The sequence below is a fragment of the Mobula hypostoma genome, chromosome 3, assembly GCF_963921235.1.
Source record: "Mobula hypostoma chromosome 3, sMobHyp1.1, whole genome shotgun sequence".
Taxonomy (NCBI): domain Eukaryota; kingdom Metazoa; phylum Chordata; class Chondrichthyes; order Myliobatiformes; family Myliobatidae; genus Mobula; species Mobula hypostoma.
In genome coordinates, this window is record NC_086099.1 from 118867721 (window position 1) to 118880389 (window position 12669).

At 45.1% G+C, this 12669-nt stretch overlaps 1 protein-coding gene across 1 annotated transcript in view; it reads left to right on the forward strand.

Annotated features, from left to right (window-relative positions):
* LOC134344218 (AT-rich interactive domain-containing protein 2-like) overlaps positions 1–12669 on the forward strand; it is a 378430-nt gene that overhangs the window by 209402 nt on the left and 156359 nt on the right. Inside the window, exon 4 of the mRNA XM_063043648.1 lies at positions 12181–12314. Within this exon, the coding sequence (XP_062899718.1) occupies positions 12181–12314 (134 nt within the window). The remainder of the gene's footprint in view (positions 1–12180; positions 12315–12669) is intronic.

Below are 12669 nucleotides of genomic sequence, written 5' to 3' on the forward strand. Positions count from 1 at the left end.
GAGATGAGGGGGTTAGACTATGAGGAGAGATTGAGTCACCTGGAACTGTACTTGCTGGAATTCAGAAGAATGAGAGGAGATCTTATAGAAACATATAAAAATTATGAAAGAAATAGATAAGATAGAGGCAGGAAAGTTTTTTTCAATTGGTAGCTGACACTATAACTGGGAGACATAGCCTCAAGATTCAAGGGAGTAGATCTAGGATGGAGATGAGGAGGAACTGTTTTTCCCGGAGAGTGGTGAATCTGTGGAATTCTCTGCCCATGGAGGCAGTTGAGGCTTCTTCACTAAATATATTTAAGATACAGTTAGATAGGTTTTTACTTAGTAAGGGAATTAAGGGTTATTGTGAAAAGGCGGGTAGATAGAGCTGAGTTTACGGACAGATCAGCCATGATCTTATTGAATGGTGGGGCAGGCTCGATGGGCCGGATGGCCTACTCCTGCTCCTATTTCTTACGTTCTTATGTAGGTTCTTAAAGTACTGAGTACAGGAGTTTGGGCGTGATGTTGAAATTGTATAAGACATTGGTGAGGCCAAATTCAGAGTATTGTGTACAGTTCTGCTCTTCTACATACAGGAAAGATATCAATAAGAGTGATAGAATGCAGTAAAATTTACAAGGATGTTGTCAGGATTGAGGACCTAAGTTACAGGAAAAGTTTAAAATGAATTGACTTTATTTCTTACATCCTTCACATACATGAGGAGTAAAAATCTTTATGTTATGTCTCCGTCTAAATGTGCAATGTACAATCATAGTATTTTATAATAAATAGAACAGTCAATGTAACATAGAAATACACTCAAATTAGCGTGAGTTAATCTGTCTGATGGCCTGGTGAAAGAAGCTGTCCCGGAGCCTGTTGGTCCTGGCTTCTATGTTGTGGTACCATTTCCCGGATTGTAGCAGCTGGAATAGATTGTGGTTGGGGTGACTCATAGTCATACTTTATTGATCCCAGGGGGAAATTGGTTTTCGTTACAGTTGCACCATAAATAATAAATAGTCATAGAACCATAAATAGTTAAATAGTAATATGTAAATTATGCCAGTAAATTATGAATTAAGTCCAGGACCAGCCTCTCGGCACAGGGTGTCTGACCCTCCAAGGGAGGAGTTGTAAAGTTTGATGGCCACAGGCAGGAATGACATCCTATGACGCTCTGTGCTGCATCTCGGAGGAATGAGTCTCTGGCTGAATGTACTCCTATGCCCACCCAGTACATTATGTAGTGGATGGGAGACATTGACCAAGATGGGATGCAACTTAGACAGCACCCTCTTTTCAGACACCACCGTGAGAGAGTCCAGTTCCATCCCCACAACATCACTGGCCTTATGAATAAGTTTGTTGATTCTGTTGGTGTCTGCTACCCTCAGCCTGCTGCCCCAGCACACAACAGCAAACATGATAGTACTGGCCACCACAGACTCGTAGAACATCCTCAGTATCATCCGGCAGATGTTAAAGGACCTCAGTCGCCTCAGGAAGTAGAGACGGCTCTGACCCTTCTTGTAGACAGCTTCAGTGTTCTTTGACCAGTGCAGTTTATTGTCAATTCATATCCCCAGGTATTTGTAATCCTCCACCATGTCCACACTGACCCCCTGGAGGGAAACAGGGGTCACCGGTACCTTAGCTCTCCTCAGGTCTACCACCAGTCTTTTTCACATTAAGCTGCAGATAATTCTGCTCACACCATGTGACAAAGTTTCCTACCTAGTGCTGTACTCAACCTCATCTCCCTTGCTGATGCATCCAACTATGGCAGAGTCATCCGAAAACTTCTGAAGATGACAAACTCTGTGCAGTGGTTGAAGTCCGAGGTGTAAATGGTGAAGAGAAAGGGAGACAAGACAGTCCTCTGTGGAGCCCCAGTGCTGCTGATCACTCTGTCGGACACACAGTGTTGCAAGCTCACGTACTGTGGTCTGCCAGTCAGGTAATCAAGAATCCATGACACCAGGGGAGCATCCACCTGCATTGCTGTTGGCTTCTCCCCCAGCAGAGCAGGGCAGATGGTGTTGAAAGCACTGGAGCAGTCAAAAAACATGACCCTCACAGTGCTCGGTGGCTTGTCCAGGTGGGCGTAGACACGGTTCAGCAGGTAGACGATGGCATCCTCAACTCCTAGTCGGGGCTGGTAGGCGAACTGGAGGGGATCTAAGTGTGGCCTGACCATAGGCCGGAGCAGCTCCAGAACAAGTCTCTCCAGGGTCTTCATGATGTGGGAGGTCAATGCCACCGGTCTGTAGTCATTGAGGCTGCTGGGGCGCGGTGTCTTCGGCACAGGGACGAGGTAGGACATCTTCCACAGCACAGGAACCCTCCGGAGCCTCAGGCTCAGGTTGAATACATGGCGAAGTACTCCACATAGCTGAGGGGCTCGAGTCCCCAGTGATCCTTCAGGCCTTTTTTTTTACAGCTGTCTTTGTAAATGTCCTGAATTATGAGAAGTTCACAACTACAGAGACGCTGGGCTGACCACACCACTCTCTACAGAGTCCTGCGATTAAGGGAGGTACAGTTCCCATACCAGGCAGTGAGGCAGCCAGTCAGGATGCTCTCAATTGTGGCCCTGTAAAATGTTCTTAGGATTTTGGGGGCCCATACCAAACTTCCTCAACCGTCTGAGGTGAAAGAGGCACTGTTATGCCTTTTTCACCACACAGCTGGTGTGCATAGACTACGTGAGGTCCTTGGTGATGTGGATGCTGAGGAGCTTAAAGCTGTTTACCCTCTCAGCCCCAGATCCGTTGATGTCAATAGGGGTTAGCCCATCTCCATTCTTCCAGCTCCTTTGTTTTTGTGACAATGAAGGAGAGGTAGTTTTCTTGACACCACTTTGTCAAAGAGATGACTTCTTCCCTGTAAACCACCTCGTTATTGTTTGAGATTAGGCCAATCAATGTGTCATTGGCAAATTTAATTAGCAGATTGGCAACACAGTCGTAGGTATGCAGGGAGTAAAGAAGGGGACTTAGTACACAGCCCTGAGGGGCTCCTGTGTTGAGAGTCAGAGGTGAGGGAGCCCAATCTTTACACCCACTGGTGATCTGACTGGAAGTCCAGGATCCAGCTGCACAAGGCAGGGTCAAGACCGAGTTCTCTGAGCTTACTGTTGAGCCTGGATGGAATTATGGTGTTGAATGCTGAACTGTAATCCAAGAACAGCATTCTCACATAAGCATCCTTCTTCTCCAGATGTGTAAGGACTTTATATAGATTTAGACTTAATATTCCCTGGAGTGAAGGAGACTGAGGGGAGATTTGATAGAGGTATACAAAATAGTAAGGGGTATAGATAGGGTCAATGCAAGCAGGCTTTTTCCACTGAGGTTGGGTGACACTAGAACTAGGGGTGAATAGTTAACGGTGATAGATGGAATATTTAAGGAAATCCCAAGGGGGAGCTTCTTCACTTAGAGGATGGTGTGAGTCTGTATTGAGCTGCCAGAGGAAGTAATGAATTTGGGTTCGATTGCAACATGTAAGAGAAGTTTGGCTGAATACATGAATGGAAGTGTTATGGAGGGCATTGTCCAGGCACTGGTTGATGGGACTAGGAAAAATTACAGTTTGGTGTGGAGTTGGTAGCTGAGGGGGTTGTATAGTGCTCTATGACTCTATAACTTGTTTCCTGGCAAAGTAGGTTCTCTTGAACTCTAAAAGCATCAGAATGAACGATGAAATCCATCTTTAAATGAGGAGTAGAATTAAAGCCAGCCTTTAGCTGTGTTCAACAAGTGGCAAGGGTTCTGAATATTTCCTCTCGTAAATACTTTTCAGTGCTTTTGGTTCGCTGAAGGACTTAATACTATGGGTTGCAGATAATACACAAACATATCTCTTCAGCATGGTGCCTTTGTTGTGTAACACCCTGGGAAATGTTTCACTGCTAACGTAATGATCTTTCTGTAGAGGCAGTGTTTGGGTTATGGTTACAGATAATGGGTGCTTTGGAATGTGAGCTGTCCAATGAAGGGAGTGTGTTTTCGTGTTGTGTGCCCAACATCGGTGGGATCTGGGTCTTTTGTTCGGCCGGAAATAAAGGGAGAAGACGCCGGATAGAAGAGGTTGTAGGACTGGGTCCGAAGTGGGGCCATTATTCGGCGAAGCTCAGTGAGATCAAAGGAGGTTCAGCGAAGGGGAAACCGTGAGCCCCAACTTATGCACATTAGACTGTTTCATTAAAATGGGCCCCTTTTGCTTTTTCTTTACTAACCCTTTAGTCAAATTAAGAATTATAAATCTAAATCGTTTAATTGTATGCAGTGTACTGTCTGTTATTTCGTGGTACTGATTTGTAACAGGGTAACGAATCACGCAGCATTCACACAAGTAGGAGGTTTCATGGTGGGCTTGCACCTCATCTCACACATTTGGCGGGGCTGGAAATTGTCTTCCCTAGACTTGTGCAGTCAACGGAACCAGAGTGTTTCAATTGTGGTGGTATTGTCCGGGATCGATTTTGTTGGATTCTGTGTGATTGCCCTGAGCAATGATCTAGTGGGTTGTGTGTTTAAGTCTGTGCTAAACTATTGTCCAGTAAAGTGATTACGGCACGTGGTTATGGATGCTGCCAGGGTTGAGCAGTGTTGCAAATCCACAGGGTTACTGATAACGAATGCATGCGTGTTGAGTGGGATAGACATTTGTATTGCTGATGAATTGTTAACTCAAATTTTAAATACTGTTAAAGCTGTAGGAAAAGTTAGAATTGTGGGGCGGATGTTTGATAAACTGGCAGGCAAGGACTTCCTTTGACTAGACTAGAGCTGACGTAATGGCAGTGGAACTGCCTGGTACTATAGGGGCCCTGGGAGGTAGAGGGGGCGCTGTGGGCTGTCTGTACATTCCGGGAGGAGGAGAATGTAGGGAAGTGGACTGAATCACAAGTCGAGTCTCCTGTAGCTGGGGGCGGAGACTTCAAAGACAGGGTGCTCTCATTTCTGCAGAGCAAGGAGAAGGAGTGGTCTGATTTGGAATGTCTAATAAGTCCCCAGCAAGGAGTGAGAATTCTGACTTGGTAGCCGCCCTTACATCCATGGCAAATAAATGGAAAAATGCTCAGGTTCAAAAGTCCCAGCTATCGTAGGTTTCATCTGTTCTCAGGAACGAAGCCCACCCCTAAAGGGGAAGAGGAGTATGAGTCTTGGGTGGAGCAGACCTCTCAGATGCTGGATGAGCGGCAGTGTTCTGATGACGTAAAACAACAACGATTGGTTGAATGTTTGAGAGGGTGGGCTGCTGACGTAGTGAGAGCCGTAAAGAGACAGAACCCCCTTGCCACTTTTGCACCATACATGCAAGCACTAGAGAAGGTGTTTGGTGGGACAGGAAGCCCAATGGAGCTCATGACGGGGTTTCAGAACATGTGTCAAGAGGAGGAGGAGAAGCTTTCTGCCTACATTTTTTAGCTGGAGAGGCAGCTAAATTGCTTGCGGCATAGAGGGGCTAATCAGCCACCTGTGGTGGATCAGTTAAGAATGGACCAAATAGCAAAAGGCACCCAGTCCCAGAATCTGATCATCTAGGGCTCTGACTGTCTCGTAGGACGTGCCCCCCTCCCTTGTTTGTTGAGCTGATCAGAGAAATACAAGAGGAGGAGAATGCGTCGGAGGCGTGGGAGGTCTCTGTCAGCAGGGTACAGTCCTCGGTCGTGGTCCCCTGCGTTGAAGTGATTACGGATGTCCCACTCCAGGAAGTGGTAGAGGAGATCGTGGCAGAGTTGAGAACTGAGATGTACCAGTTGTTATCATTGGGTGTGCCCCCCCCCCAACATGATGGAGCTGATAGGGAGGCGGACCCTACTAGGAAGCTGGACTATACAGAGGGTCACTAGCATAGCAGCAGGGATCCCGCGAGCAGGGGAACAGCCAGTATTGTCTGTTATAACTGTGGTGAAGAGGGACACTTCAGGCGGGAGTGTGAATGACGGGAAACCCTTCAGAGAGTGAGCCCCTGGGTACCTGGGCGGATAATGAGCTTAGGCGACGGACTGTGTGGTTCACCCAGTCAAAGGCAATCATGTTACAACCTGGGGAAGTAGCGAGAGTGATGGGAAACCCCAAATTTCCCGTAATACCTGAGGCTGAGGCCCTCTTGGTGAATGCTCCAGAAGACCATGAAGAGGACTCTGTCATGCCTGCTGGGGTACTGGTGAGGCTTGAACTGAAGAAGCCCTCCGTTGTACAGGCAAACAGGTTAGCTGTGATTGTCAGGAATACTACGAAGAAGGAGGTCACCTTCAAGCGGGAGATGCCCCTGGCGCATCTCTTCCCAGTGGAAGTAATGTCTAGTGTCCCTGTGAAACAAGCCTGGGAGAAACTATCTACAAAAGGGGGAAAGTTGCTCGCTGAGTTATTCAATTCTGGGGACTCCCTGGTTCCCGTGGGTTTTAAAAGGAGGTTGATAGAGGAGTTGTTGAAACTGTAAGGTGTCTTTTCTACTGGACTAGTTTGATGTGGGTTATTCCAAGAGCACTCGCCACACATCTGGGTGACTGAGCACACTCTGTTCAGAGATAGATCGTGGCGACTGGCCCCTGCAGAGGTGGAAGACGTTCGGCAGCAGTTGTGTAAGCTGAAGGAAGCTGGGATCACCACCAAGTCCAGAAGCCCCTATGTGTCCCAATAGTAGTGGCCAGGAAGAAGAATGGGAAAGTACAGATGTGTGTGGACTATAGGACTCTGAACAGGCGTACTGTCCCTGACTAGTATACAGTCTGGAAGATTGAAGTTGTGCTGGCCTGTGTGAGTGGTGCAAAGTGGTTCAGTGTGCTGGACTTGAGGAGTGGATATTACCAGATCCCCATGAGTGAGGCTGACAAAGAGAAGACTGCATTTATGTGTCCCCTGGGATTTCTCCAGTTTGGAAGGATGCCCCAGGGCATATCGGGAGCCCCTGCAACTTTCCAGCGTGTCATGGAAAAACGGTGGGGGATATGAACTTGCTTGAGGTATTGGTGTATTTGGATGACCTCATAGTGTTTGAGTTCACCTTGGAGGAACATGAAGTGAGGCTCTGAAGGTACTGGGCCACCTGAATGCTGAAGGGTTAAAACTTTCCCTGGACAAGTGCCAGTTCTGCAAGATGTCTTTTAGCTATGTTGGGTACATAGTCTCTTGAGATGGAGTAGCTATGGATCCGTCTAAGATAGAGAGGTTACCACATGGCCAAGGCCCCAGACTGTGAGCTCTTTGCGCTCATTCCCTGGGTTCAGTGGGTACTATCAGAGGTTCGTGAAGGGCTACGTGAAAGTGAGTCACCCTTTAAATTAGCTTCTGGGTAGTTGCCCTCCCTTGAGGGAAAAAAGGGAGGAAGATAAAAGGAGGGGAGGGTAAAGAGTATCTTAGCTCTTCGGAGCCTTTTGGAGTGAGGTTGCTTGCGAAATGTGAAGAGGCCTTTCAGTCGCTGAAGGAGCTGCTGACACAGGTGCCTATGCTGGCTTTTGCAGACCCCCAATTGCTGTATGTACTAAATATGGATGCCAGCAGAGTGGGCTTAGGAGGTGTCCTGCATCAGGATAAGGGCACTGGGTTAAGACTTGTTATGTTTGTCAGCTGAAGTCTGTTGCTGTCTAAGAAAATCTATCCCACTCACAAGTTGGAGTTCCTGACATTAAAATGGGCTGTGATGGATAAATTGAGTGACTACCTCTATGGTGCCAAGTTTGAGGTGAGGACGGATAACAATTCCCTAACTTGTATCCTGACCTCGGCAGAATTGGATGCCACAGTCCATCGGTGGTTGGCAGCGTTGTCTGCCTATGATTTCAGCCTGAAGTAGCAGCCGGGAAGTAGGAACATTGAAGATGGTGCTTTGTCCCGATGTGCGCCTGAAGGGCTGGACAGGGATGAAGAGTGGGAGAGCATTCCTGCTCTGGGAGTGAAAGCCATGTGTCAGTTTTCCATCATCATGAAGGCAGAGGGAACGCAAGAGCAGGATTGAGCGATAGATCAGTTGGGAGCTTCTGATGGCACCATTCCACAAGCTTACTGTAACTTGACTGCTCTGAAAACAAACCAGTTTCCGGAATTGAGTCCTGGGGAAGTGGCAGCTGCTTAGAGAGAAGACCTGGGCATTGGCACCATTTGGTCAGTGGTTGAAAAGGGAGACATAGCCCAAGTGGAGAACACGAAACACGCTCCCAGCTGGTTCTGCCTAAGAGGTATCCGAGGATTGTGTTGATGTCATTTCATGACGATTCTGGCCACTTGGGGGTTGAAAAGACCTATGGATTGCTCAGAGATCGGTTCTACTGGCTCCGAATGAAGCCGGAGGTTGAAGAGTACTGCAGGTCGTGCATTTGATGAATACGGAGGAAAATGCTGCCTACGAGGGCTGCTCCATTGTCCCACTGCAGAGTGTGGGGCACCTTGACCTGGTGTGTATGGATTTCCTGTCAATAGACCCAGATGCCAGCAACATAGCTAATGTCTTGGTCATTACGGATCACTACACCAGATATGCGCAAGCTTTCCCTACGAAGGACCAGAGGGCGTCCATGGTGGCTAAGGTGTTATGGGAGAAGTATTTCGGGATTTCGAGAGTAGGCTCACACATGACTTACTGAGCATGCTTGGAGTCAAGAATTTTAGGACTACGCCTTATCACCCGCAGGGTGATCCCCAACCTGAGAGGTTTAATCGGATCTTGCTAGACATGCTCAGAACCTTGGAAATCAGCAAGAAGAACAAGTGGAGTCAACATATTGGACATCTGGTCCACTGCTACAACTCCACACGAAATTAAGCTACCGGGTACTCGCCATATTATCTGATGTTTGGGCGTGATACGAGTTTGCCCATCGTCCTTTGTTTTGGGACTGGTGAGGAAGACTTACCACTAAAGACTTATCTGAAGAATGTGTCTGCTATGAGAAGGGAGCTGGAAAAAAGGCTTATGAATTAGCTGAGGTCGCGGCTGCTAAGCAGAATCAAGGAAATAACAGGAGGTATGATCAAAAGGTTAGGTTCTCCCAACTCATGTCTGGAGACCAAGTCCTCCTAAGGAATTTGGGACTGACTGGGAAGCATAAATTGGCTGACTGCTGGGCAGCAACATCCTATGTTGTGGAGAGTCAGATGCCAAATGTCCCAGTTTTCCGGGTGAAACTAGAGGATGGGAATGGGCCTGTCAAGATTTTCCATTGGAACCATCTTCTGCCTCGGGGACAAAAGGTGTGGGTTGACCCAGAGCCCGACCTGGAGCCTACACTTAGTAAGAGGACCCTGCGGCGACGCAGGATGACTGAAGCTCCAACAGCAGGAGAGGTTAGACCGCCCTCTGCCCCTAAATGGGATACGGACTCGGAGGATGGGGAAATGGGGTGTGGTATTGCTGCCTTTTGCTAACTCCCCACTGATTGAGGAAGAGATTCCCAACCCTTCTCTCGCTGAGTCAGTTGAAATTAGAAGGAACTATCTGTGGACAGACTGGGTTTCAGTGTGACCATGAAAGGGATGAAGCGGGGCTCAGCCAAGTGGCAAAGGGGTCTGAGTCGCAAGAGTGCATGAGTGATAAACCGGGGGAAGCCTCAGCATGTAGATCAGAAGTATCCCAAAGAGTGTCTGAATCTGAAGAAGTAGATGACGGGGCAAGGAAGTCTCAAAGAATCTGGAGACCACCAGATTGGCTGGCCTATGTACCACCGGGGGAACAGAGTATGGCAGCTATCACCTTGGTGACCTATGTCACTGCCATTTACACCTGGGTTGGACTTTGTGCTTTGTATGAAGAGGCAGCACATTATCTCAATATCATGAGGACATGGCTAATTTTGGTGGGGGGAAAGGTTTTACTGCCTATGTAATGATCTTTCAGTAGAAGCAGTTTTTGCGTTATGGTTACAGATAACGGGTGCTTTGGAATGTGAGCCGTCCAATGAAGGGAGTGTGTTTTCGTGTTGTGTGCCTGACACTGGTGGGATCTGGGTCTTTTGTTCGGCGGGAGATGAAGGGAGAAGGCGCCGGAGAGAAGAGGTCGTAGGACTTGACCCAGAGCGGGGCCATGATCCGACGAAGCTCGGAGAGATTAAAGGAGGACTTGCGAATGGGAAACCGTGAGCTTCAACTTGTGCATATTAGACTGTTTCACTAAAATGGGCCTTTTTTTTGCTTTTTCTTTACTAACCCTTTAGGCAAATTAAGAATTATAAAGCTAAATCGTTTAGTTGTATGCAGTGTCTGTTATTTTGTGGTGCTGATTTGTAACAGGGTAACGAATCATGCAGCATCCACACAAATAGGAGGTTTCATGGTGGGCTTGCACCTCAATCTCACACATTTGGCGGGGCTGGAGATTGTCTTCCCTAGACTTGTGCAGCCGATGGAACCAGAGTGTTTCAATTGTTATTTTGATTCAGTTGCACTTACAGAGGTCAAAAGGTAAATGGCCTTATTAACTGAATTTTATCAATAACATAAATTAATCAATTTTGACAAACACTTAAAAAGAAAGTGTAAAAAAAACAAATCAGAAAATTAGAGGCCTCATGAACAATGTTGGTGGGCTTAGTGGTCTGTGCTTTCAAGTACTTATCAACAGCCTGTTCATTGGCATCAGTGAATCAAGATCTTTCAGCCCCAAACTGTACTGTGGCTTTAGAACAACCATGGAAGAAAAGCCACATTCCTAGAGGATTAGTCAATGTTACTGCAAGGGCTCAGCATCAAAATAGCATTTAACCAAGAAGCATTTCATGAAAAAGCTCTGGTGAATTGAAGCTCTAAGAATCTTGATGATGCAGGATGAGTTTTTCACTGACTAATGTCAAATCAAATTTGAAGGAAAATGGAGGTGTTGTTGCAGATGAAGAAAAACTCACTACATTTTGCTGCAAGAGTTTCTTAGCACAGTAAGCAAGGAAGTAGAACTCAACCCAACTGTTTTCAGCTGTTTCGTAAACTAACATCAGGTTACATGTAGAAGTGCTCAGGAGAGAAGAATGTTTCCATTTGAAACTTTTTATGACACAGCAATTCATGGCCACAGGCAGCAAAATCTGGATAGTTGTAATTAAGAAAAATGGGGAGGTGGCCAGTTAAATAGCTATGGAAATTACAGAAATTGGTCTTGTAGTACTTTTCCAAGCTTGTTAATGTCCCTACTTTATTACTTTGTAATTTCTTTGTAATTTTCTGGTATATAGTTATTAGCATTTCTGCAAATTATACCACTATATAGCAAAATTTACATGCTTTTGAATATTCATGATTAAGGTAAGTTCAGTAAAATATTTGTGCAACAAATCCAGTGTTCTTGAGTTTTCAGCAGTATCTGAAATTATGGAAGCATATACAGCACTGTTAACTCAATCTCACATTTACATTAAAAAGTTGTATTTTGTGAAGGCCAATATAAAGTGCAAAGTAATTTAAATTCAAAGTAGTTGCCAAGCATGGTTAATGTCAATCTTCTTCACTGACTTAACTATAGTCTTAACTCCTCTACTGTGCAATCTATTAAATCACTACAAACTTTAAAAAGTGCAATATTTACTTGGATGTTGGCAGTTGAGATCAGCCTGTCTGAAAGAGTTCATTTTAAATTACATTGGTTCAATTTCAACTTATGATAAAGCAATGCATGCTGTAAATACTCTAATTTTAATAAATGGTGGTTGTGAAAGGTAGCCTAATTTTCTAATTTCTGAGATTCACCATTGTTACTGGAAATAATCTTTCAATTTGTATTCCTAAATTCCTTTAAAATTTTGGCTACGTGTACATTTCTCTTTCTCAGCCTATAGGAGAAAGTGTCAATAAATCTTGCTCTTTTATAACACTGAACTAATTGTTACTTTCCTTTTTATTCAATGCCTTTTAAAGTTTCTTTTTCACATTTTCCTAAATTCATTTATGTGCAATGGACTGTAATTTACCTATCATTTCCCACTTCACTATCCTCTTATGTACTTTTGCAAACTTGGCTAATTTCTGTACTGGTAATTTAGTATATGCAAATATCAATGCATTTGATTTTTTTTGTATTTGATCTTCTGTTGCCCACCTGCTTGGTACTAGGCTGTAAGTAATCAAAGATTCCAGTTTCGAAATATATTTGTGAAATAATTCAATTATTACCAATACCTTCGTTCTGTTTTGATTTGTCAACTGCAGTGTAACCTCTGGAAAGTATACATTCAGTTCAATGTTCTTTGTGCAGGTACCTGGAGAGTTATGAAAAGTTGCATCATTTTGGTGAGGATGAAGAAGTACTTACACCAACTAATTCTCGGCCACAAGCTGTTGTTTCTGGGGTTCATTTGTTTTATAATCATCATCAGCACATTATCCCAGGTAAGTACCAATGAAACAAAGTCTAGAAGAAATTAATTGAATAACTTGTATTGGAGATGGGATTTGAACTCTTAACAGAGCGATACAAGTACCCAGTTGGTACATGTATTTCAGTAAAGTTTCTCTTAAACCTCCAGTTTAAGAGTGAACTAACTCTTTGTCAGCCCTGGTGCCTACAAGCACTAACTAGTACAACAACCTTTATCTGCCTATTTCAGTTAGCATACGTGCGAAGTAGTTGGGCTATGAGATTACTTCAGAACAAATTTTAAATAGCTTTTAATTCAAAGATTTCAAAGGTACATTTAATGTCAGAGAAAGGTATACAAGATACATCCTGAAATTCTTTTTCTTC